General features: G+C 44.7%; 1 protein-coding gene and 1 long non-coding RNA gene across 2 annotated transcripts; one reads left to right on the forward strand and one right to left on the reverse strand.

The window, feature by feature from the left end:
* Positions 1-2673: 2673 nt before the first annotated feature.
* On the reverse strand, positions 2674-12555 carry LOC309517847 (keratin, type I cytoskeletal 19-like). Its single transcript, XM_082197436.1, has 8 exons — positions 10390-12555; positions 9195-9277; positions 8773-8929; positions 8453-8614; positions 6619-6744; positions 5696-5922; positions 3858-3982; positions 2674-2980 (listed from the first exon to the last, which is right to left on the reverse strand). The coding sequence occupies exons 1-8, from the start codon at positions 10879-10881 to the stop codon at positions 2967-2969; spliced, it is 1386 nt and encodes a 461-aa protein (XP_082053562.1). The 5' UTR covers positions 10882-12555; the 3' UTR covers positions 2674-2966.
* Positions 3944-13330, forward strand: LOC309517881. Its single transcript, XR_014213323.1, has 3 exons — positions 3944-4024; positions 7957-8142; positions 13254-13330. It is a non-coding gene; the product is annotated as an uncharacterized lncRNA (long non-coding RNA).
* The last annotated feature ends 12381 nt before the right edge of the window (positions 13331-25711 follow it).

A 25711-nucleotide genomic window follows, 5' to 3' on the forward strand; every position in this document is an offset into this window, starting at 1 on the left:
CGTGCGGATCACGTTCGCAACCCAAGCGTCCACTGCATCTGACTTTTAGAAGACATCTGAAAACAGCCCTGATTAGGAAAGTTTTTAATGACTGATCTTTTATTGTGCTTTTAATATTCTGTTGGTAGCCGCCCAGAGTGGCTGGGGAAACCCAGCCAGATGGGCAGGGTATAAATAAATTGTTGTTGCTGCTGCTGCTGCTGTTGCTGTTGTCGGGCTCCAGTTCCCATCAGCCACAGCCAGCATGGCTAATGGTCAGTGGTGATAGGAGCTGGAATTCAACAAAATCTGAAGGGCTGCAGTTTCCCCATCTCTGAACTAGAGCTCTGAATGCTGCAGCTACACTTCCTTTCTGGAATCATGTCACAGGCAGCAACCATTTTGTGCTGGGGCTCCATTCCTGCCCCCTCGTGTGTCAGGGCAGCACAAATAAGCCCGCCCTACCCCATTCTGCCCCATTCCGCCACCGTTCCACCCCCCCTTTCTGCCCTCTTCCAGGTCCTGCAGGACCTGCACGCCGGCAGTCACATGTCACTTCAATGTGCTCAAATTGGTCACTGCCTGTATTCAGGTCAGCAAAGTTCCTCTCCTCCTACAGAACGCTGGGTCAGCCCCCATAAGTATTTCTGAAGCCATATAAATATATTAGAATTCCATGTCTCAAATTTATCAGATGGTTGGCAGTTCGAATCCCCGCAACGGGGTGAGCTCCCATTGTTCGGTCCCTGCTCCTGCCAACCTAGCAGTTCGAAAGCACACCAAAAAGTGAAAGTAGATAAATAGGTACCACACTCTGGCAGGAAGGTAAACAGCGTTTCCGTGCGCTGCTCTGGTTCGCCAGAAGCGGCTTAGTCATGCTGGCCACATGACCCAGAAGCTGTAAGCCAGCTCCCTCAGCCAATAAAGCGAGATGAGCGCCGCAACCCCAGAGTCGGCCACGACTGGACCTAATGGTCAGGGGTCCCTTTACCTTTACCTATTAACTTTATTAAATTCTTTTCTTCCTTCATCTCCTTTGTAACACCAAGTTCATCGCCTCTCCATCTTTCTTTGTTCTCGTTCATAAAGGCCACCATAAGAAAGAAGGGGATTGGCTAGAAATGATGCCGTGTGGTCCTTCAAAGGGTTTCGATGTTTTTGGAGTCAGAGAGGATTGGACTTACCTTTTTTCTGCTTCCACCCTGCCTTTGTTCCTCGAACTTGCTCCTCCTTTTCTCTTGCCTTTGCCTTATTTCGAGTGGTCTCTCTGACCAAGGAGGAGAGAACCTGTCAGTCCGTTCCAAATGCTGTATCTTGAAGCTTGAGATCAAAAGCTAGCCAATTCTGGCTGATATTTCTCGACTTTGGAAACCTGTCCTCTGAAACCAGCATTATGTTAAGCATGCTGCTTTGGCAAGCCTTATCGACATTCGCCAGCATTTCTTGCTAAGCCAGTTTGAATATCATTCTTTTAACCACAAAAATCCTAATGATTTAATTCTGTGTTTGCAGTTCTGCTTTCTCTATTAAACTAAATAATCTGCTAAAAGTGTAGAGTGTGTGCATTGCACCTTCTAAGCTAGGGGTCAGCAAACTTTTTCAGCAGGGGGCCGGTCCACTGTCCCTCAGACCTTGTGGGAGGATGGACTATATTTTGAAGGGGGGGGGATGAATGAATTCCTATGCCCCACAAATAACCCAGAGATGCATTTTAAATAAAAGCACACATTCTACTCATGTAAAAACACACTGATTCCCGGACAGTCCACGGGCCGGATTTAGAAGGCAATTGGGCCAGATCCGGCCCCCCGGGCCTTGGTTTGCCTACCCATGTTCTAAACCATATCATATAATAGATTTTTTTTAAAAAAAGGAATCTATACCATTTAAGTGGCTTGGGGTGTTGTCTGATATCGGGGTTTATGCTTCCAAAGAGATTTGGCTCCAGGCTTGAGGGGCTCCTTGTCAAATTGTCCCCTGGTGAACTTGTTCCTTTGTCAGTAGACCACCTTACCTAGCAGCAGTAGTGGGTGATGGTGGGTCACCATTTTAAACACCCCCAGTATAGCATCCCTCTGGAGCATTGTGGGAAATTTTGAAAAGTGACTCATCAGCCCAGGCAAGGTGTCAGTGCCACCACAGACAGTAGGTCCTGGCACCTACTCAAAGTACCTGAGTGCTACTGGGCCAGTAACTATTTGGGATGCATCAATCTGTCATATCCAGGTTCTCTATGCTTCTCATGTTCTTAATCTTAAATTCAGTTCACCACATTGCCACAGCAATTTGCAAAAATAGCAATTATAATAAATCTTCAAGAAAATTTGACTAACATACACATACAGATTTGACTAACATACACATTTTTGAGAAGCAGTTGCCCCAGATATAATGCACATGGTCTGCCATTTTCATCAATATATGCATTTATATGCACGCTTTACACTAGTTAATGCATTCTGGAATCGAATGTTGAACCAAATTTCTCCAGCAGCCGTGCTTTAATGCCACCTCTGCTGTCCTTTCAGCAGGAATAAAACAGATAACTAGTGGCAGTTTTCCCAACGTCTAAGGAGCTCAGGTAATGCTTAATATTTACCAATTTCAGTGGGTTTTTTGCTTGCCTGTCATTACAGGGTCTGCAGCTAAAGGAACAACAAAGATAACTCCAAATGATGACACAGAGACACAAAGTTTTTGTTTGCATCAGGCAGAAGCATAGCTTTATTGAAGTCCCACAATGCCCAAGACCAACCCCACAATGCTGGTTAACATTTAGCCATGGTTAATAATATCCCGGAGCTTATAGAAGTGAGTAATATAATGAGCTTGGAGGTCAGCCCACTGGTGGATGGTTAGTATTTATAGTGTTCAGTAGCTGGGGGGGGGGGAGAGATTCTTCTTGCTTTTCAATATGAGCCTAGAAGGTTTACAGGATAGAATTGCAATAGCTGCATCTACAGAAGATGCTCTTCTCTTTCCAGCTCTTATCTGCTGTACCCTGGAGAGTGGGAAAAAGAGGAAAAACTTCAGCTATGACCAAAGAAAGAATATTTCAAGCATGCAGCCTTTTTCTCCTTAACACTGAAGATGGTGATGATAGCCTGGCAGAAAGGAAGAAGTCTTCCCAAGGCTCCAGAGGACATTCATATCGTTTTCATATGGTTTTTAAATTAGACTGGAAGTTACAGATTAATACCTGTAAAGTTTATATATATAATTTTTATTAAATTTTCTGTTTTACAATTTAGAATACACATTTAAACAACCTTAAAATATCAATGACTTCCCTTCTTCTCTTTCCATGGTTCGTTTTGCATAGCATAAATCCCGGCATATTTTATATAAACTAAACCCTTCAGTATTCCATTATTGCTTCCATCAAAATTTATTTACACTGCTGAATTTGTCTTAATGCTGCCAACGTTTTCAGGTGTACACAATCCCCCCTCCCCTATATTGAATAAACATTTTCCAATCTTCTCTAAACCTGTGTTCTTCTTGTTCTCTTATTCTATATGGTAAGCCTGCAAGCTGCGCATATTCCATCAGTTTAAGTCGCCATTCTTCTTTAGTTGGGACCTCACTCATTTTCCATTTTGGGGCTAACAAAACACGGGCCTCAGTAGCGGCATACATAAATAACCTTTATGGACACCTGGGAATTTCCATCTGAATTATCTCCAACAAAAGGACTCTGGGATTTTTTGTGGGAAAGTGCTTTTAAACATTTTTTTCGATTCATTATAAATTATTTCCCAATACTCCTTTACCCTTTTACAGGACCACCACATATGAAAGAAAGTTTGTTCCTTCTTGAATACCTGTAAAGTTTCAATACTTGGTGAATGTAGGAGACGCCATCGTTCCCCACTTACCTTTGACATCAGGCTGGCAAGGCTGACACGGGGAAGAGGAGGCCGTATACGTGTGGGAAGTTCTAGTCACACCTCCTCCTGACTGCCTGCAGGCTCCGCCTCCTGAACCACCACTGCTTGAACCCCTGGTGTAGAGAGGGGAAGAGGGTCGTTGGATGAGATCAAAAGTAGGTGAACAGCATTAGAAGCTAACGATACTTGCAATTTTATGCCATGCACCCAGGGCTGGAGTGGGGGGGTGAGGGGATGTTTCAAGGAGACAACTACAGTCGTACCTTGGAAGTCGAACAGAACCTGTTCCTGAAGTCTGTTCGACTTCTGAAACGTTTGAAAACCAAAGCGCTGTTTCCAATTGGCTGCAGGAGCAGCCAATCGGAAGCTACGGAAGCCCCGTCGGACGTTCGGCTTCCAAAAAAATGTTTAAAAACCGAAACAGTCACTTCCAGTTTTTGATTGTTCAGGAGCCAGAACGTTCGACTCCCAAGGCTTTTGGGAGCCGAGGTATGACTGTATATCAAATCCATGCATGCTTCACCTCCAGTATAAAATCATCTAAAGTGTTATTTGAACAGATTTTGATGTGTTCCAAGTCAGGATGCAAAGATCTGTTCATTTCAATTCTCATGGTTTTCTCGTTTTTCCAATCTCACATCCCGTTCTCCGCATTTTTTTTAAACTGTCATGGAAGTTCTTCAGCTGTTTAGTGTATATTTCTCCCAATAAACTCATTTTTGTCTGCAGTTTTAACTATTGTACACTTTTTTTACCAACAGTTTCTTCTAATATAATGCCTCTTGTGTGTGTGTTTTTCAGGAATATATTCATTCTTACCCAATCTATGCATTTTTATAAACATGGGTTGGTCAGAGAAGTACGCCATAAGATTCAGAGAAGTGCGAATTTTGAGGGGTGGCTGGGCTTCGGTTCTTGTATCGCTTCAGAAAGTACAGATTTGATAGATTTGCCTTTAAATGTGAACTGAATCCTATTGGTATGGTATGTTTTGTGCTTCCCTAAGCCAAAATGGTTTTTTTGTAAGTAATGGCTTAGAGGACATAGTCATCCGAGGCTGAACTACTTCTTCTAAGCAGACTTTTTTTCTGTCATCATGGGCGCACAAACCCCAGAGTCTGTCAAGACTGGCCCGTTCGGGCAGGGGTACCTTTACCTTTACCTTTATGCCAATATAAACAGCATATTTGGCAGTGGGGAAGGGGGGAAACAGCAATGGAGGACAAGGCTGGCAGGATACTGGTGCTGGACCATCGTTTGGATTGAATGCACACTCCAGATCAGGACTTGGGAGACCTGAGTTCAAATCCCCGCTGAGTTTCGCTAGATGACCAGTCACCTTCTCTTAGCCTAACCTACCTCACAGAGTTGCTGTGAGGATAGAATGGGAAAGGGGAGACCTATGGACACCAGCTTGTGCTTCCTGTGGGAAGGCAGGATATAAATATAATAAATATATATATGAAGACTAGGGATCAAGAGGCCTCTCATGCAAAGTAGGGTCATCAATACATCAGCCCCACTGCAGGTGGTTAAGCCACACACTGCTCTGGCCACAATTTCTGGAAATCTATAGTGAGGAGAGTGCTTTTGCACTCTGGTCCTGCTTCTGAGCTTCCCAGTAAACATCTGGTTGGCCGCTGTGAGAACAGGATGCTGGGCTGAACAGGCTTTGGTCTCATCCAGCAGGGCTTTTCTTAAGAATTAAAAATTTGCCAGTATTCATTTCGGGTCTAAGCACATCTGTTCCACAGAGTTGCTCCCTAGTCACTCATGAACGATAGGGGAAGCACAGGGGAAACCCGAGAACTTGACGGTCTACCTACACAATGTCATTCTGCCCTCCCTCTAGCAGGCAGCGGTAGGTCTGGATCTCCTGTTCCAGGCGGCATTTGACGTCCAGGAGGTCCCTGTATTCTCGGTTCTGGCATTCCATCTCTGCCCTCAACTCTGCCAGCTGCTGCTCCACGCAAGAGATCTGGTTCTGTATTTCGCACAAGTGGCTGTTATATCGACACTCGGTCTCGGCCAAGGATCCTTGCAGCGTGTCCCTCTGAAGAAGTAAAAAATGCAAAGGCAAAACTTTTAGCACAAATAAGTTTAAGGGAGGAGGAGGAGGAGGAGGAGGAGAGAGAGAGAGAGAGAGAGCGCAAAATATCCTACAAGCTATTGTGGAAAGAAGAGAACTTGTTGAGTGGATGGAGACTATCATTTACCTGGGATTAAACTTTGCCACTTGCATGCACATTTTGTGTGTGTGGAAACATTCTCTAAAATAGTCTGTGGTACTTTAGCAATAATAACAGGCAATTCCACAGATTATGTCTCCTTTTCCTTTTCCTTCCTGCTTTCGCCACAACTCCTGCCTCACTGTGGATTCTTTTTGGCTCAGCCTCTTTTCTTCCTACAAGTCCCCACTTTCCCTCTTAATGGTGTCAGAAGTCGCCTGCTGGTTACAGTTTGTCCCATGCAAGAGGGACCTGAATGTGGAATTGTCCAGACCCCTGAAAGTATATGGAGCCCCCTGTTTACACTAAGCTGGTGTATGTGTGTGCATGTGCACATCTGCCTCAAAGCTACAACCTTCCAGATTCCCACAGCTGTTGAGCAGCTACTGATACTATTACTTTAGGGCAATAATATATACCTATTGCACAGGTGGCACTGTTAGCGGGACAGTTTTGGGAAGCAGATACAAAGGTAAGGTTTATTGGGTCCAAGGTGGAGGGCTGCCCGCATAAACACTTACCAGGCTAAGCTGAGCCTGCAGATCAATTTCCAAGGTCTGCAGCTGGCGCTTCAGGTCAACAACTTGGTTGTTGCAGTCTTCAACCTCCTTGCTGCTGTTACAGACTTCCTGATTCACTTCCTCCATCTGAAAAGGCAGCAAACACAAAATTGGGGTGGTGGGGTTTAGGGCTTATTGGGGGAATTGGTGAGTTGTTTTCATGATGAGTTTCAGCCAAGCAAAAGGCTATAATAATGACAACCACAAACAATGAAGGTAAGGATGGTGAGGATGTCAAAAGAGCCACTAAAAAGATTAATCAAGGACCAACTGGCTGGATATAGAAAATTTGGGTATAGGTTAGATTTTAAGAAAAAACTAAAGAAATTCCATGAAGATAAAAAAAACACTTTCATGAGGATGATTCCAAAGTTTGTCTGCAAATTATTATTATTATTATTATTATTATTATTATTATTATTAGTACCCAACCCATCTGGCTGGGTTGTTCCCGCCACTCTGGGAGGCTTAACTCTAAGGGTTAACTGCCTTCTTCTGCTTTTCAATCGCCCTTCCTTGAAGGATCACTTGTGGCCATTGGTTCATGATATTCACTAAACCAAATACTCCTCTTTAAACTGAGCTACCTCTATTTGTACAGCCCTTTCTCAGCATTCTTCTTTCCTAACCTGATGAAGCCAAGTTCTTTTAATCTTGCCCCAAAGGCAAGTTTGCTATATTTGTTCTTCACTTCACCACTTCCACCTTCAATTCATCCTTCCTAAACACGGTAGATACCGTGTTGTAGATAGGCCCTCACTAGTGCTTCCTACTTGGGTACCAAAACCCATATGAGGGACCATAGCTCAGCAGAAGAGCTGTTGGCTTGAAGCAAAGCCTTGCCAGACCCATGGCAGTTTCACAGAGAACTCTGAGCTCACCCTGCAAAACAACAACAACAACCCTACAAATAAATAAGAACTTAAGTAAGCCCTGCTGAATCAGGCCAAAGACTGCCCGGACACTGAGGTCTAGTGACGAGGGCCTTCTGGCGGTTCCCTCGCTTTGAGAAGCCAAGTTACAGGGAACCAGGCAGAGGGCCTTCTCGGTAGTGGCACCCGCCCTGTGGAACGCCCTCCCACCAGATGTCAAAGAGAAAAACAACTACGAGACTTTTAGAAGACATCTGAAGGCAGCCCTGTTTAGGGAAGCTTTTAATGTTTAATAGACTATTGTATTTTAACATTCTGTTGGAAGCCGCCCAGAGTGACTGGGGAAACCCAGCCAGATGGGCAGGGTATAAATAATAAATTATTATTATTATTATTACCCATCAAATTCAGCATCCTGTTCTCACAGTGGCCAACCAGTTGCCTGTGGGAAGCCCACAAGCAAAACTTGAACGCAACAATGTCTTCCCACCTGCAATTCCACACAACTGGTATTGGCAACAGCGAAAGGAGAGCAGTCATTGTGGTTAGTAGCTATTGGTAGCTATTGGCAGCCTTAATCTCCATGAATCAAGCATGGGACTTACTATACAAGGTAACCTACTTTCTCTCGCCAATAGATTTAATTTTGCTGGATGAGCCTTTTGAGGGGGAGGGTGTTGGGACAAACCAGTGTTTCCCAGGAGGAGAGAAGGCGTGTCTTTCCTTGCTTATTCTCCTACCACCAGCCCCTTAGCTTCAGAGTAACTTCACATAACATAGAAGGGAGAGAGGTTCGAAACCAGCTCCCCCTAAAGGGTGAGATCTGGCTCAGAGCTGCCTCCTACTACCCCCTACCAAATATGCATGGATGATTTCAAGCTTCTTTTCTTTCAATACCTGGCTGCGTACAGTATATAACCTACCTTACATTCATACCACTGTTCAACTTCTCTGCGGTTGTTCTCAATCATAGTTTCATACTGGCATCTCATTTCCTCCAAGACCTTCTTCAGGTCTGGGCCTGGGCAGGAGTTGACTTCCACACTCACGTCCCCAGTTGCTTGGTTCCTCAAACCCTTGATTTCCTGAAAAGGAAATTCCAGTTAATTGAAATGTGGCTTTTGTTGTTGTTGTGTGTTGTTAAATGTGCTTCCCAGCGCCAGGAGCTGGCTGTGGGAGGGGGACCCCCTTCCTTTGTAGGCCCTTCTTCTATTTGTAAGGGGCTGGTGGGGTCAAGGTTCACCTCTTCGTGGTTTTTCTTGAGGCAACACAGCTCTTCTCGGAGGGCTTCCAGCTGAGCCTCCAAGTCAGACCTGCAAAGGGTCAGTTGATCCAGGACTTGACGTAAGCCATTGATGTCAGCTTCCACATTTTGGCAGAGGGCCAGCTCAGTCTCATACCTACAGAACCAAAAAAGAGAGGAAAGGATTGTTGGTCCCTACAGGGGCCAATAGAGAGAGAAAGTGTGTGTGTTATATATTTCTGCCGGGGCTTTCTTTATATACAAAGGAAGATCTCACCCTTCTGTATACAGCTCATCAGTGGACTTGGGTGCTGACTCATTATGGGCCCTTTGGGGACCACATATTTAGGATTTAAGGGAAACAAAATAAAGCGTTCACCCCACCCACCCAGAGCCCCTCGTACAACTCAAGAGGGACTCACTTCAGTCTGAAGTCATCTGCAGTCATCCGGTTATTATCAATATCCAGAACAAGCTTGCTGTTGTCCACAGTGGCACAGATAATCTGTTGGTTGGGTGATAAAACAGTTTGAGCTTGTCCATCTGTTTCTTCTTGATGCCATCATGCATCAAACTGCAGTTTTTTTATTTTTCATTCTACTGTCTCAAAGTCTATGATTCATTTACAGGGTCATCCTGAAACCAGAAGGATTGTATTGGACCAATTGACTTTTGGGCTTCTTCCATCCTGTAACTCTCTGCATCCATGAACAACCCCATCTGCACTATTACATTTAAAGCATTATCACACTTCCCCCAAACAATCTTGGGAAATGTAGCTTCTTAAGGGTGCAGAGATTTGTAAGGAGACCCCTATTTCCCTCATAAGCTACAATTCTCTGGGAAGGAGAATGGACTTTTAAACCACTCAAAACTATAACTCTGTGGAATAGAGGTCTCCTAACAGCTCTGAGCTCCCTTAACAAACTACAGTTCCCAGAATTCTTTGGGGGGAGCCATGGCTGTGTGAAGTGCTATGATGCTGCTTTGAATGTGTCACACAAATGGGGTCAATGTCTGGCTAAATCTAGACAACCTATTGCCCCACATCTCTGTGCCAGAACATCCCTAGGTCTCATTCCATCCTCACATCCATTTTTTTTCTATCAGTTTTACCACTACAGCAGCAGAAGCACCATTGAGGGCCATGATACCACTCTTGATTTGTTTCATTGATGTGTTTGTGATCTAAACATATGTAGATATAGCCATTCTTACAGCCAATAAGCTTTTCTTTTCTTTTCTTTTAATTGTTTTAGGCAATAGCATTTTCAAAAAAAAATCTAAGATGCTCTCCCCACAAAGGAATACATTAATCTAATGATACGGCCTCTACTCATTCTTGGGTGCTATCAAAAGCATGGTTTTTAAAGTCCAACCGTAAACTCCGTCATTAATCCAAAAGCATAAAGTTCCAAACATCAAGGGATTTGACAAGAATCCTCGGAGAATAAATAAATTTATTTTTTTACATTCTTCGTAAGTCAAATTGGAAAGATCTATTGCCATAAATAATAACGAATGAGTGCTCTGTTGTCAGAGCAAGGAGCCATCTCTCTATCTCACTTAGCTTGATGCTACATCTGGTTCTAAGCTGCAGAGGAAACATAGTCCTACCTGGTTTTTAAGGTCTTCAATTTGTTGGTAATAACAGCTGTAGTCCTTGGGGTCACAGAGGGCACCTTGGCGGTCATACCACTCCCTAATTTTGCAGTCGAGCTGAGCGTTCTCCTCCTCCAGGCACCGCACTTTGTCCAAGTAAGAGGCCAAGCGGTCGTTGAGGTTCTGCATGGTCATCTTCTCGTCGCAGGAGATCAAGGGCGCATCATGGCAAATGCCAAAGCCACCAAAGCGGGCGCCACCGCCACCAGGAGCACACATGTACCCGCTACCAAAGCCACCATCGATGCAGCTGCGTCCACTCAGGCCCCCTCCGAAACTCACTCCGCTGCAGTAGCTCCTCCCAGACATATCACATCTAACGCTACCTACGGCAGGGGCAGCACACCTCCCAGAGACTCCCGAAGAAACCCGGATTCCACCGCAGCTCCCACTGCTGCTTCTGCCTCTCGTGTACATGGTGGATGCCTGTTTGGTGCTGCAGCTCATCGCGAAAGACCTTCAGAAAGAAGCCCAAAGACTAAGCAAAAGCCCCAAAGACACAAAAGCTCGAGACGGAAGACAAGACTGCAGATTCTGGCATCCACACAGGTCTCTATTTATACCTTCCACAGCGTGGGTGTAGCCGTGAGGGTGTTGCTTTGTCTTCCTGCTCTTCTTCTTCCATGGGGCTGGCTCACCTGGCTGCCTCTGCCAAGAAAAAATTGTCCCTGGGGCAAACTTGCTTGTGGAAATCTGAGTTGCATGAGGGAGGCATTTCATGGCGTCAGCACCTTGCTTCCAAAAATATCATCCGCAGCATTGTCCTGTGAATCATCAGGCTTTGCCCCATACTGAACACTTCACCGGAGAGCATCATCAAATAAAACAGCCCTAAAATATGAGTGGAGAACAAATAATTACAGCCCATTGCAACAAAGCAACCTTCTGCTGTCATTAGAGATATTTTATTTTGATTTCATTTTAATTTTATTTTTACTTAATGAGCTTTGGGGTTTTCTTTAACTAGCAGCAAAGACACAAAGCTGAATGTGGAGGCTTCCCTCATCATAGAACTATAGAACTGTAGAGTTGGAAAGGATTCTTAAGGGTTATCTAGTCTGACCCCCTGCAATGCACAAATCAAAGCTAAAGAATCCCTCACAGATTCTTTTAAACCTCTGTTTAAAAACCTCCAAAGAAGGAGAGTCCACCACCTTCTGTTCCACTGTCAAACAGCTCTTACTCCCAAGAAGTTCTTCCTAATGTTTAGTTGGAATCGCCTTCCTTGTACAGTCGTACTTTGGTTGTCTAACGGAATCTGTTCCAGAAGTCCGTTCAACTTCCGAAAACAATCAAAAACCAAGGCACTGCTTCCGATTGGCTGCAGGAGCTCCCTGTAGCCAATCGGAAGCCATATAAGCCATGTTGGATGTTTAGCTTCCAAAGAACGTTTGCAAACCAGAACACTCACTTCCGGGTTTGCGGCGTTCAGGAGCCAAAACGGACAAGTAACAAGGTGATCGACAACCAAGATACGACTGGATCTGATGGTTCAGGTTCTACCCTCAGGAGTAGCAGAAAGCAAGCTTGCATCATCTTTCATGTGACAGCCCTTGGGATATGGGAAGGTGGCTGTCATAACACCTCTCAGTCAACCCAGCTTTGCTTCACCTTGGAACAAGCAGAGAAGCAAATCAAACCACAGATACAAGGCCAAAATCATTCAGGTACTTGTCCCTAGGAGGATGGCCAGATCCAAAGCATCCCATGGAAAGGAAGCAGGAAGAGGTTCCTGGCTGGGTGGGGAAGAGTTTCATAATGGAGCATATTATTGGATGTCACAAAGAAACCTTTCCCCTGACTACTTCTTCTTCTTCTTCTTTGGCGATCACTCATAGCTGAGTAAGGTTGTCTTCCATAAACACAGTTTTAACAATGAGTCCTTAAGTGACTGTGGAGGCCAATTCTGGATCCACACATCCTTCCACAGTGGGGACACTGGTTTCTGGGTGGGAGATGATCATGGTGTGGATTTGCCAAGCGTGCCTTCCTCTTAGCATGTTTCTCCCTTGTTTCCTGAGTTTGAGTGTCTTCAAAGCCCATGACACCTTTGGTAAAGGCTGTTCTCCAACTGGAGCGTTCACAGGCCAGTGTTTCCCAGTTGTCAGTGTTTATACTGCATTTTTAAAGATTTACCTTGAGACAGTCTTTGAGCCTCTTTTGTTGACCACCAGCATTGCACTTTCCATTTTTAAGTTCGGAATAGAGTATTTGCTTTGGAAGATGATCATCAGGAATCCGCACAACCAGCCACATTTCAAATATTACTGGACTACAGTTCCCAGCATTCCTGATCAGCTGTAATGCTGGCTGGATCTGATGGGATCTGGTGCCTGACAACATCTGGGGGACTGCAGATTCTGCACTTCTACATTAGACTATTGCCCTTGCTATGTCCCAGAGTTCATTTTGCCTACCTGCTTGCCAGCTGCCTTGGTATTTCCTGGACCTAAGCCAGACCCATTTGTTGTTATGGATCTGACCTTGCAAAGACTCCCCATAGCCAAGGCTTATTTTGACAAAAGAATGGGGTGTTCAGAGGCAGCTCAGCATAACATACCTGACTTCACATTTATATCCTAGTAGCTGTCGACTTGCACAATCCTAAGACTCTGTCCTCCCACAGTGTTTAAAACAGATCTCTTGTCCTCATATTTGCAGAGAAAAAGCTGGAAAACAAGTTATTGGTATTTTTGCTGAATGCTTCTGCACTAGAGACACTTTTGGTGGGGCTTTTTACAAGTCAGGGAGTGGAAGTTATTCATGCAATGAAGATCTCTGCCATGCTAACTCTCTGAATGCCTACATTTCTTTTATAGTCTGAAGGAAAATGACAGCATGAAGAAACAGAAAATCTGCCTCTTCCTTCCCAAGACCCAAAGATCTTGTACAAAAAATATCAATCTTGTAAAATTATTCAAAATTATTATTCAAAATTAGAAGTAGAGAGAGAGAGAGATTCCAAGAAATTGAAACCAAAGTCTATAAGAAATTGAAACAGAAACAATGCAAAACTAACTATGTTTTCCCCCTTGTAATACAAATTACAATCTATGAGCATTATGTCTCCTACATACGTGCAGTAAGGTGAAATTATGGGTATAAAGTTGATACTCGTCAAATCTGTGTAATTGGTTTTTCCTAAATAATGTTGGATTTTTGGTAAAAGATTCCAATTTACTTAAATATTTTCAGTTTCCCTTAATACTAATATAGTCTTGAGGAAAATACTACCCCTTCCATTTTCTGTTAACATTGCTGATTTTATTTTCCTCTGTTTGTCCTGCCTTCAGACTTGACCACCTTTCTCTTTCTGTATCTCACGAGTACTTGCTAAATCACAACAACATCTCTCTAATCCATTATTCTGTTTTCTTTAGAAGCCTCTACTTAAAGGGGTGAGCAAAGTCACTGAAACAGTGCAGATGGAATCCAGCAAGGAAATTAATCCTGCTAATGCTTTACTGAGGGAACTTAACAAAAACAATGTATAATTTGATGAGGAAGGACCAGAGAGATTTTTATCTTTATTAGCTCAGGTTTTGTACATATCAGGAAAACATACAATCAAACTCACAGAGGAAAACTCCCTCAGAACTACACAACCAATCAGAGCACAGACTACCTCAGCAAACATCATGCCACTCTGCATGGTTGCTAAACAACACCTCCACCCATCCCCTCTTGGCTAGTTGGCTTTAACACTAACAAGATTAACCCTTAAGTTGCACATGGAACGATCTCTGCTGTTGCAATTCCAGCAACAAACATTCATAAACATTCTTCTTTCTCCTTCTCTTTCTGTCTATCCTTCTGTCTGTGTGTGCATCCTCCACTTTTAAAAAATAAATAAATCTGACAATCCATAACATATTTGGGATATGTCCCATTCTCTCTGTTCCAGGAGGCTGTATTACATAACCAAGCAATGACAGTATGAAAACATCTGGAGCTTCTTGAAAGACACATTAATGTGATGCCGTGGGGGAAAATTCTCATTCATATTCACAGTTGTTCAGATGTTCAGATAAAGGAAGCTGAAGTTCAGAATCTACAATTCACATTTGAAGCTTTCGGGTTTGGTGCCAGCCAGCGTTCAGTATGAGCGATACTCCAGTTTGTCTCGATGTTCCAGCCTAGCTTGGAAGATGTGAACTTCAGCCTTTTTAAAAGCTCTGATTATGAAATGCCAAATTTAGGAAGCCCTGTGGGTTTCACAGGAATCCGTGCAAAAAAGCCATTTCAGCCTCGGTTCTCCCCTGTCTCCAACCCACAAAAACAAGCATCCACCATCAAGCATTATGTTTATGTTGTTGCTTCAGTGGCAAAAATGAGCCAAGAAGATATATTCCACTGCTAACTTCTAGAGCAGGGGTAGGCAACCTTGGGCCCATGGGCCGGATGCGGCCCAATCGCCTTCTCAATCCATACTGTGGACGGCCTGGGAATCAGCATGTTTTCACATGAGTAGAATGTGTCCTTTTATTGAAAATGCATCTCTGGGTTATTTGTGGGGCATAGGAATTCGTTCATTTTTTCCCCACAATGTAGTCCGGCTCACCACATGGTCTGAGGGATGGTGGACTGGCCCACGGCTGAAAAAGGTTGCTGACCCCTGTTCTAGATGCTTAGTTTCCTTTGCGATGATGATTATCTGTGCTCATGGTGGTATCGGGGCAGTTATAGACAATCCCACTTTCAATGCTGTTTCTGCCTGCAAAAGTTTCAGAGCAGACATACTGCTTCATTTCCATTCTGTGAACGTCCTGTAATGTCCTGCTGGAATCCTGTCACTTTTTATACCACAAATGCTACAGTTTCTTATTCTGTGGCACCACAGTTCAAGAGTCTATATCTCCAAGCAACAATAATGCAATAACAATGGGGAAGCACTGCTGAATATCCAATAAAGTGGAATGGTGTGTGGACAGTCCAGTATAAATCTACCGCTATTGCACTATGATTGCATCAAGGACGTCTTGCAGAAAACACTCAAAAACTCTCCCATCCAATCCCCACCAAAGTCATTCTGGCTTCCCATGATTATATAAAAGAAAGTACTTCTCCACTCAGCACATAGTTAAACTATGAAAGTCACTCCCATGGCTACCGATAGCTATGATGGCTATGCTCTACCTCCATAGTTGGAGACAGCAACTGTGCTAGAAACCACAGAAGGGGACAGTGCTCAAATTATGCTTGTGGGTTTCCCATAGTCATCTGGTTGGCCACTGTGAGAACAGGATCTTGGACAAGATGGGCCAGTGGCCTGATCCAGCAGCCTCTTGTTATGTTATTGTGTTTCTGCAACAACAAAAACTTATACAGTGGATTCTCAGGTTGCAGGAGGCACGTTCGCAACCTGCAGTGCCGCATCTGCTCATGCATGGGTTGCGATTTGATGCTTCTGCGCATGCACAAAGCGCGAATTAGTACTTCTGTGCGATTTAGTACTTTTAGTACTGCAAGCGCTGAAACCCGGAAGTAACCTGTTCCAGTACTTCTGGTTTCAGTGCGGTGTGCAACCCAAAAATGCACAAGCTGAAGCGTCTGTAACCCGAGGTATGACTGTATGTAGATTGCATTCAATCAATTAGCATGACATCGACTGCTCCCCTCACATGTATTTAGGTGTGCACTTAACACTTAATAGGTGTTGATCCGGAAAACATAATGTGTAAAGCGGGTGTAAGGTTCAGTTGAAAGAAGGAGAATCTGCCTATCCCATCTCAGCTGGACAGCAATCACCTGAAACATTCATGGAATCTCAGAGATCTGCACCTGCACTCCAAGGAGGTTCCCAGCACTGAAAGCACGCCCAAAGTGGTGTGAGCTTTGGCTCAAATGTACCCCTTAAAGCATATCTCAGAGCACTTTTTTCCTCCTCCCCAGCACGCAGAAAGGGCACTCTTCCTTTTCCAGTAAGGGCAGAAAGCAGCTATTAACAGTAATTGGCTTTTGAGTTGGGCCTAATGCAACTCTCGAGCCCTTTAGGGGACCTTCTGTTGCACCTCCTTATTACAAACGTGGCATCACATGTGGCGCCATGGAAAAGCTGTGTTGGCGAAAGAAAACAGGCTGCTGCGAGGCGCTTCTTTCTCATGATGAAGCACCAGCAACTGATCCAGCAGAGGACAAATCCGCAATGCCGGGAGAGAGAATTTAGCGGTTGTCAAGGTGGTGTGGGGTCTCCCTTAAGAAGAATGTCCATGGTTGGCAGGAGAAAAGCTTGCCTATCTAGCCAAACTGATAGTCGTTCTTGGTTTTGTCATGAGTAAAAAGTAAGTTTTGTCATGAGCAAAAAGTCTGCTGAGGACATGCACTATAGTCTTGTCCCTTCCACCCCACTAACCAGGTCAGATCTAAAATGGCTGTTCCTCTTGTTGCTTTTCCCACTTTCTGGACAATGAAGTTGTCTGCAAGGCCAGTGAGGAATCTGTTTGACCTTATGCTCTTGGCTGAGTTTGACATCCAACAAATATCTGGGTAATTGAAGTCCCCCATTACTACTATCTCCCTTCCTTTTGCATGCTTGGCCATCTGTTCCAGGAAGGCATCATCTATGTCCTCCGTTTGGCTTGGGGATCTATAGTAAACTCCCACAATGAGGTCACTGTTATTCTTCTCTCCCTTAATTTCGACCCAAATGCTCTCACTTTGGCTTTGAGGTTCTAAATCTTCCACTGAGAAAACAGGATTTAACGTAGCTGTTCAAGACTTCTTTTCCCACAGTCAGCAGAGCAATTCTAGCAGCCGCCAGGTGGTGTTTGAACGCTTGAGATATCTGAGAAACCACATTCTCCTGTGTCAACTTGTCCATTCATTCAAGACAGCAGTTGAGGGTCTCCTCTGAATGAGGTGCACAATGCAAGGCTCCATGGAAGATCCTTTTTGGTGGTGGCTCCACAGCTGTGGCTTAGTCTCTCCACTAAAGTGTGCTTTGCCTCTACAGCAGAGGCGAGGAACCTGATCACCAGATCCTCCCATCTCCTACTCTTGCAGGCCAAATGTGATAGGTGGGGAATCTGCATGCTGTTTTCAGGAGCGCATTATTTTTTTTAACGCACACTTTCTGCTAATCACTCTTATTGCTAATCTCTATAACCTGGAAAACCATCAAATCCAAGATTGTGTTTTGAGCCATGATTGCAATCTTGTATAAAGACCAGGCTGAGGCTATGGGCAGCCTCTCTAAGACTCAACACCTTATTCAAAGCAAGACTGGGATAACCCTCAAGGCGAGAAGTGCAGGAGTAGGCAGAGGCAGTGAAGGGAAGATGAGGGACTCTAAACAGAGAGCTCAACCCTCAGTTCGGGAAAGTGTAGTCAGGAGTCATGGCCTCTAGTTGGGTCTGTAACTCAGCACCAGCAAGGCCAGGCCGAGACATTTTGGCACCTGAGGCAAACCACAAAATGATTCCCACCCCAGCAGGGAAGAAGAGATGAGTGAAGATCCACATTGGGGGGGGGAGAAGAAGAAGAAGAATTTGGATTTGATACCCCACTTTATCACTACCTGAAGGAGTCTCAAAGTGGCTAACATTCTCCTTTCCCTTCCTCCCCCACAACAAACACTCTGTGAGGTGTGTGGGACTGAGAGACTTCAGAGAAGTGTGGCCGGCCCAAGGTCACCCAGCAGCTGCATGTGGAGGAGCGGGGAATCGAACCTGGTTCACCAGATTACGAGTCTACCGCTCTTAACCACTACACCACACTGGCTACACCACTGGAAAGGGAGAAAGGAAGATCTACACTTAGTACAAGGGGGTGGAATCAAAGCAAACTTAGCTGACGGTTGCCCTGAAAATCAAAGGACATTGCAGGAGGGAAGAGTCTGTTCTGAAACATGCTGAGCAGGTGCAGAACCCAGGAGACCCCACCATTTCCTTCCTAGGGATGGGACAAGACCAGCAGCTCATCCTACTCACCAAGAGACCACTGTAGAGACAGCATTGTTGAGGGCTGCCAAGAAAACAGCAGATCCAGCCTCCAAGCAGTGTGTCACAGCCATTGCTGCCACTACGACAGCGGCGGTAGCAGTGAGCGATGCTTTCCTTGGAGGCCAGATCGGCTGCCCCTGTGAATTCTGCCACCCAAGGCTGTTGCCCCACCTTGCCTCATGGGTGGGCCGGCCCTACTTGACAGGGACAAGTGGTGCAACACAGACCACGTCTGAGCTTGTGGATTTGCTGCCACAAATCCAGCAAAAGGATTAGGTTTCCTCGATTCCTCTTTGACATTTTAGGAGAATACTTAATCCCCATTTAAGTCTTAAGGTTCTTCAATCCCTGTTTTACAAGCTTGGTTGGCAACAGCACCGTAAATGATTTGGTGGTTTGAGAGCAGTCCGCCCCGGGGTGTACCGCTGGTCCCTATAGAAACTCAGCTCTGCAGACAGTTCCTCATCCTTCCCCCCAGGACAGCACTCAAGTCAGTCCCCAAGTACAAGCTCAGCAAATATCTCCAAAATTGAAATCATGGATGAAAAGGTCCTCTGGGCAAGGAGGGAAGACTCAGGGAATCCTAATTGGTTTAGGGGAGTGGCTGTGCAAGAGGACAGGTGTTAGCATAATGTTTTGTTTTGTTTTGTTTTGATTGCACTGTGTTGCATCCGTGATGGAATTGCGTAACAAACTGTCTGCAACAAACCACTTCACCTACACAACGCAACCTCTGGGTCCATTTCTGCTCAAGCATCTTCAGTGGTATGAAGTGCCTTCTATCAGCTTCAGCGGGTGGCCCAGTTATGCCCCAATCAGGACATCTTCTGCTTCTGTGCTCTGGTGACCTCTAGGCAAAATTACCTCAATTCGTTATACAGTGGTACCTCTGGTTACGTACTTAATTCGTTCCGGAGTCTGTTCTTAACCTGAAGCCCCACTTTAGCTAATGGGGCCTCCCGCTGCTGCCGCACTGCCGCCACATGATATGTGTTCTCATCCTGAAGCAAAGTTCTTAACCCGAGGTATTATTTCTGAGTTAGTGGAGTCTGTAACCTAAAGCATATGTAACCTGAAGCGTATGTAACCCGAGGTACCACTGTACAAGGGGCTGCCTTTGAAGACAGTTTTGAAGCTGTAACTGGTGCAGAATTCAGTGGCTAGGCTGCTCACCAGGGCAAAACAGCCAGGGCAAATAGCACCAATCCTGGCCCAACTGCACTGACTATGGTGACCAGGCAATCGTGTAATAACACAAGGCTGCTGTAAGAGGTTAGTTTGCTGCATCCATGAACATTTTTGGCTAATGTGGTACCTCGGGTTAAGAACTTAATTCATTCTGGAGGTCCGTTCTTAACCTGAAACTGTTCTTAACCTGAGGTACCACTTTAGCTAATGGGGCCTCCCGCTGCCACCGCGCGATTTCTGTTCTCATCCTGAAGCAAAGTTCTTAACCCAAGGTACTATTTCTGGGTTAGCAGAGTCTGTAACCTAAAGTGTCTTTAACCTGAAGCATCTGTAACCCAAGGCACCACTGTACTTAAGTTGCCAATCCTCTTTAGTTGGGACCTTGCTCACTTTCCATTTTTGGGCTAACAAAATGTGGGCCGCAGTTGTTACATACATAAATAACCTTTTCTGACACCTGGGAATACATGCCCTTGCATTCTCTGCCATAGACTCACTAACTGTTTTCAGGACTAATTTCATTCTCAGTGTTCTCTATCTGCAAAATGGGTTAATGTGTTCTAGAATCTACTAAAGGCTTAATTCCTTAATAATACTCTACATATAGACTTATGCCTTGACATGTAATTGCAGCTAGGCTCGTCTTGCCTGACTTGTGTGCTGTGTGCACTTTTGATTTCTGCTTTGTGCTTTGACTCTGCTGGTAATTTGTATAGGGTATGGATTCTGCACAACCAAAAAACAACAACCCCACAATCCATGCACAAGAGGGAGATAGCAGCAGGTTTGGATGAATCCCAAGGTTTGTGGAAGTCAGAAAAAAGTAGAAAAAGAAACAAGAAGAGGACAAAAGCAGCCTCTGAGAACTAAGCAGAACCATGGCCACAGAAGGCTGGCTAATTGTTGGAGAAAACCAAGGGGGTGTCAAATGGAGTGCAGTAGTACCTTGGAAGTCAAACAGAATCCGTTCCAGAAGTCCGTTCAACTACCAAAACATTTGAAAACCAAAACGTGGCTTCTGATTGGCTGCAGGAAGTCCTGCAGCCAATCAGAAGCCACAGAAGCCCCATCGGACATTTGGCTTCCAAAAGAACGTCCGAAAACCGGAACACTCACTTCTGGGTTTCGATCGTTTGGGAACCAAAACGTTCAAGAACTAGGCTGTTTAAAAGCCAAGGTGCAACTGTATCCTAGAAATGGGCATGCCTGGCTAAACACCCAGTCCCACTAAGAGAACAGAATATCCAAGAAGTTCTTCCATTCCCTGAGAAATGCTTTGCTTCCACCAGCGACTATGCAAAGCTTTTTTTAAAAAAATATTGTTGCCTGTCATAATGAGTTTGCTTGATTTACATAATGCCTAGCAGGCACCATCTGATGAAGACTTTTTCCGTGTCTTTGATGTGCTAGGGAAGTAATGTTGAGGAAGAAATTAACATAGGAAAAATAATGAATGTGGGCTTTTAATTTGTGTTTGCGTGTTAGACACACAGAGAGAGGCATTAAATTTTAATTCTATATTACATGTTTACTTAATTCATGTATTCATTACATTTCAGGAGGCGCAGCTACAACCTGGAAAATGTTAGTGCTGCAATTTTTTTTTCCTTTTTAATGATGGGGTTGCCTTTAATATATATTTGACTGTATTATGTTGGCTGACAGGGCGTCCCTTATTCTAATTCATCCCCTTTTCTTGGTGTCACAGTGGATTCATTTAAAAAAAATAATCCCATATCCAAATGAGACTATCACATGGTTAAATTAGTGCTGGATAGACCCAGAACATCTTCATCATCTGAATTATATCCTGACCTTCCTCCTCAAGTAGCAAATGGATACCCAATTTCAAAACAAAAAATCACCATGAAAACACTCCAAAAGTTTTAAAGCTTTCTAAAAACAGTTACAATGGAAAAAACTAAAAGCAGTTACAGTCTATATATATATATATATATATATATATATATATATATATATATATATATGCTTTCGTAGATTTTCACGGGTACAGGAATGCAGGTTTTGGTGTCTTCGGGTGTCTTCCCGTGTAAGAGTCGGGGTGTCTGTGCGACGTTTCGACGAGGTCTCACTCGTCATCTTCAGGCTGGTGCTTTCGGCTTCTTGTTACTGGAACAGAGCTGTTCCAGTAACAAGAAGCCGAAAGCACCAGCCTGAAGATGACGAGTGAGACCTCGTCGAAACGTCGCACAGACACCCCGACTCTTACACGGGAAGACACCCGAAGACACCAAAACCATATATATATATATATATATATATGCAGGTTTTGGTGTCTTCGGGTGTCTTCCCGTGTAAGAGTCGGGGTGTCTGTGCGACGTTTCGACGAGGTCTCACTCGTCATCTTCAGGCTGGTGCTTTCGGCTTCTTGTTACTGGAACAGAGCAGAATCTGGTGTTTGAGTTCCTATAAATACTGTTGAGGGGTGTGGTGTATAGCCTCCAACGTTCTGGGCAGAGAGGAAGTTCCTAGATTAGTGTGCCTCTTCTTCTTTTGTTCCTTAATTACTTGAGGGATATCTTGAGTGATTTCATGAGTGATATTCTGAATACCACTGGGTGGGTCATTAAGTGTAGATTAGTTGCTAAAGCTTTTGTGTCTTGACCTCTTGAGCTTGTGAAGACTTTTTCTGAGAAGATGGCTGTGCTGCATTTAGTTGTGCTCTGGCTTGGCTTCGTGTATAGGGGCGAGCTGTGGTTTTGTGCCTTGTGCCAGCCAGATCTGTGTAGGGATTGCAGGGGGGTGCAGCATCCGGAGGTGCCACTATAGTTTGGCTACTGGATGGAGTCTGTAATATGTCTGTGGAGAGGGTCTGGGTTTGGGTCTGGTGTGGTTGATTGGTGACGGCGTTCTGTGTGCCTCTGGTTCTGGTGTCGGTTTTTGTGGGGAGGGCTAATTTCCAGATGTCTGGCAGGCGGGACGTGTCGTCACGCTTGTTCATGTTGTGAGGGTGTTTCTCTATCTCGATGGCTTCCATGATTATTCTCTTGTGGTGATGTTCCGTGTTAAAGAGCAATTTGGAATCTGCAAAATTAATTTCGTGTCCTGTTTCTTTCATGTGTTGGAAAAGAGAGGAAGTTTTTTCTTCTTTTTTGACGGCATTCTTGTGTTCTGCGATACGTGCATTTATTCGTCTGTTTGTTTGTCCAATGTACGTGGCTGGGCAGACTTTGCAGGGTATTTCATAGACCCCTTGGTTTTCCAGCTGGATTTTGTCTTTTGGGTTTCTGAGGATATTGGCTATTTTTTGGTTGGTGCAGAAGGCTGTTTTGATATTGTGTTTATGGAGGATTTTGCTGATTTTGTCTGTAGTGCCCTTGATATAAGGAAGGAGGGCCATGCCATTGTTTTCTTCTGTGTCTTGGTTTTTGGGGGGTGTTTCTTTTTGGATTAGCTTCGTAACCCTGTTTTTCTGGTATCCATTGGCGATTAACACATTTGAGAGATTCTGTAACTCAGTTGTCAAGTGGTCTTTGTCAGCCAGGCGTTTGGTTCTGGAGATGAGAGTCTTGGCTACGGAGTTTATTTGTCCATCCAGTAGCCAAACTATAGTGGCACCTCCGGATGCTGCACCCCCCTGCAATCCCTACACAGATCTGGCTGGCACAAGGCACAAAACCACAGCTCGCCCCTATACACGAAGCCAAGCCAGAGCACAACTAAATGCAGCACAGCCATCTTCTCAGAAAAACTCTTCACAAGCTCAAGAGGTCAAGACACAAAAGCTTTAGCAACTAATCTACACTTAATGACCCACCCAGTGGTATTCAGAATATCACTCATGAAATCACTCAAGATATCCCTCAAGTAATTAAGGAACAAAAGAAGAAGAGGCACACTAATCTAGGAACTTCCTCTCTGCCCAGAACGTTGGAGGCTATACACCACACCCCTCAACAGTATTTATAGGAACTCAAACACCAGATTCTGCTCTGTTCCAGTAACAAGAAGCCGAAAGCACCAGCCTGAAGATGACGAGTGAGACCTCGTCGAAACGTCGCACAGACACCCCGACTCTTACACGGGAAGACACCCGAAGACACCAAAACCTGCATTCCTGTACCCGTGAAAATCTACGAAAGCATATATATATATATATATATTAGCAATTACACCTAAAAGCATTCTTTCATCGGGTTTGTCAGGAATGGTGTTCTTCAGCCACTGAATGTCTGGGTAAATAGGAATGTTTTCACATTCTTCCTGAATGTTAAAGGGGGAAAGTTCCAGAAGAATTTCAGAGGTCTCCTCTCCAACTGAGAGGCACATTCTGTTATCTCAAAGCATTTGTCTTGGCATTCAAGGCCTCACTCTGCCTGTTCCACAGAGTCCCAGCCCTTCCCCACCCCCTTGGACATTCCACATTCTTCAGTGGACTTTTAAAGGTTAGGATTTTGCAAGTGAAAGAAAGGTAGATGTGGAGGGCACCTTAGGAGTGGTCCGCAGGACCCAATTTGACCCAATTGCTCCAGTTGCCTTAAAGTCAGCCCTGATAAGACTGTGCAGGGGTTGGACTGACAAGCCCTGCACCTCCTAGGTCCCTGGTGTCACCATTCAGAGTACAGACTCAAGGAATTGTTATGGAAATAAAGGGGGGCATTTATTGGAAATCAGTTTTGTCACCTCTCCCCCCCCCCTCAAACCCCAAGACAATGAGCCCAGCCACCTTTTATTCACAGTCGCATAAGCACTACACTACAGCATAGCCACAAACTTGTACGGTCAACCGCTGAAATACATACCCAATATGTAGCAATGGAGATTTATGTTACTGCTTTATGAATGAACACTGTGTTTTATGAATGGACTCTGCATTTTGTGAATTACCTAAGTGCCACCAATAGGGAGCTCTAGAATCTGACACCAATCGGGTACTACCAAACAGTGACCCCCTATTGCTGAAAGCAGGTAACCAGCAGGGAATGCTTCAGCTCAGCCTTTGCACTGTCGGCTGAACACCCCCTGCTATGCAGATAATGGATGCCCTTCTGGCATCCTGGCCAACTCTATTGTTGTTGTTGTTTAGCCGTTTAGTCGTGTCCGACTCTTCGTGACCCCATGGACCAGAGCACGCCAGGCACTCCTGTCTTCCACTGCCTCCCGCAGTTTGGTCAGACTCATGTTTGTAGCTTCGAGCCAACTCTATTATGCTGGTGTAAACCCTGGTGCAAAGTCTTCCAAAGTCTTCCTAATTTATAAAGTTCCAAAATACAGGCCAAAAGAGAGCAGGTCTGGGAAGTGCGAGGCCCTGCTCCATATAACTCCTGACCTGTCAATTGATAGAGTGCCCACTTGCCCTCCTTCTTGACATGGAATGCTCTCTATTGGAGTCTCCAGGTCCAGTACAAAGACCATAAGGAGGGTTGGGACCATAAGGTTGGGAACCTTGAAGTTCCCAACAGCTGTTAATCAAGCAAGCAAGCAAGCAAGCACACAGGTCACCTTTGTCACAGTCAGGATGCCTATGTCCTGGCCAGGCCTGCACCCAATCTTGTTTTTGTACAATCTTGTTTGTAACCAAAATTATATTTTCTTTCATTTGCAAGGAATCGTACAAAGCGAAGTGGCACTAATAAAGAAAAGTTTACAAAATCCAAATAATGCAGCTGCTGGATACAGCCATGTGCACCCCTAAAATGTGTCCCGGACCATCGCCATGGCTGCCCCGCCCCACACTAAGCCACTGAATGCATGACCTCCAGAATTGTAACAGTTCTACACTGCTGTGTAGACTTAGCTCAGAGGTGGGATTGAATGTGGTTGCTGGAGTCTCAAGGCCACCAGCTGCCTGTTAGGTAGCGAAGGGGACTTGGAAGTCATGCCTGCAGGTGGGTCTACCTGGTGCACAGCAGGTCTGTTTGGAAGAACCATGGCATACAAAGAAGCTGGGATGGTGATGGGTTTAGTGTTGACCTGCCTGGCAGATGACAGCAGAGAAGTGAGGCCTCAGTCATCTGCACCTGTTGTCCTTCTCAAAGACCATCTGTATTATTATCATTAACCGTAATGGTTTGTTATTCATGAGAATGACACGTTGGAACTAGTCTTGTCTAAGGCAGTTTTATGGGGACATCCAAAGTGTAGGGTGAACGCAACCTGTCATTTTGTGATGCCTCTTAAATGTGGTT

The sequence above is a fragment of the Podarcis vaucheri genome (assembly GCF_965113315.1).
Source record: "Podarcis vaucheri genome assembly, chromosome: 13".
Lineage (NCBI taxonomy): Eukaryota > Metazoa > Chordata > Lepidosauria > Squamata > Lacertidae > Podarcis > Podarcis vaucheri.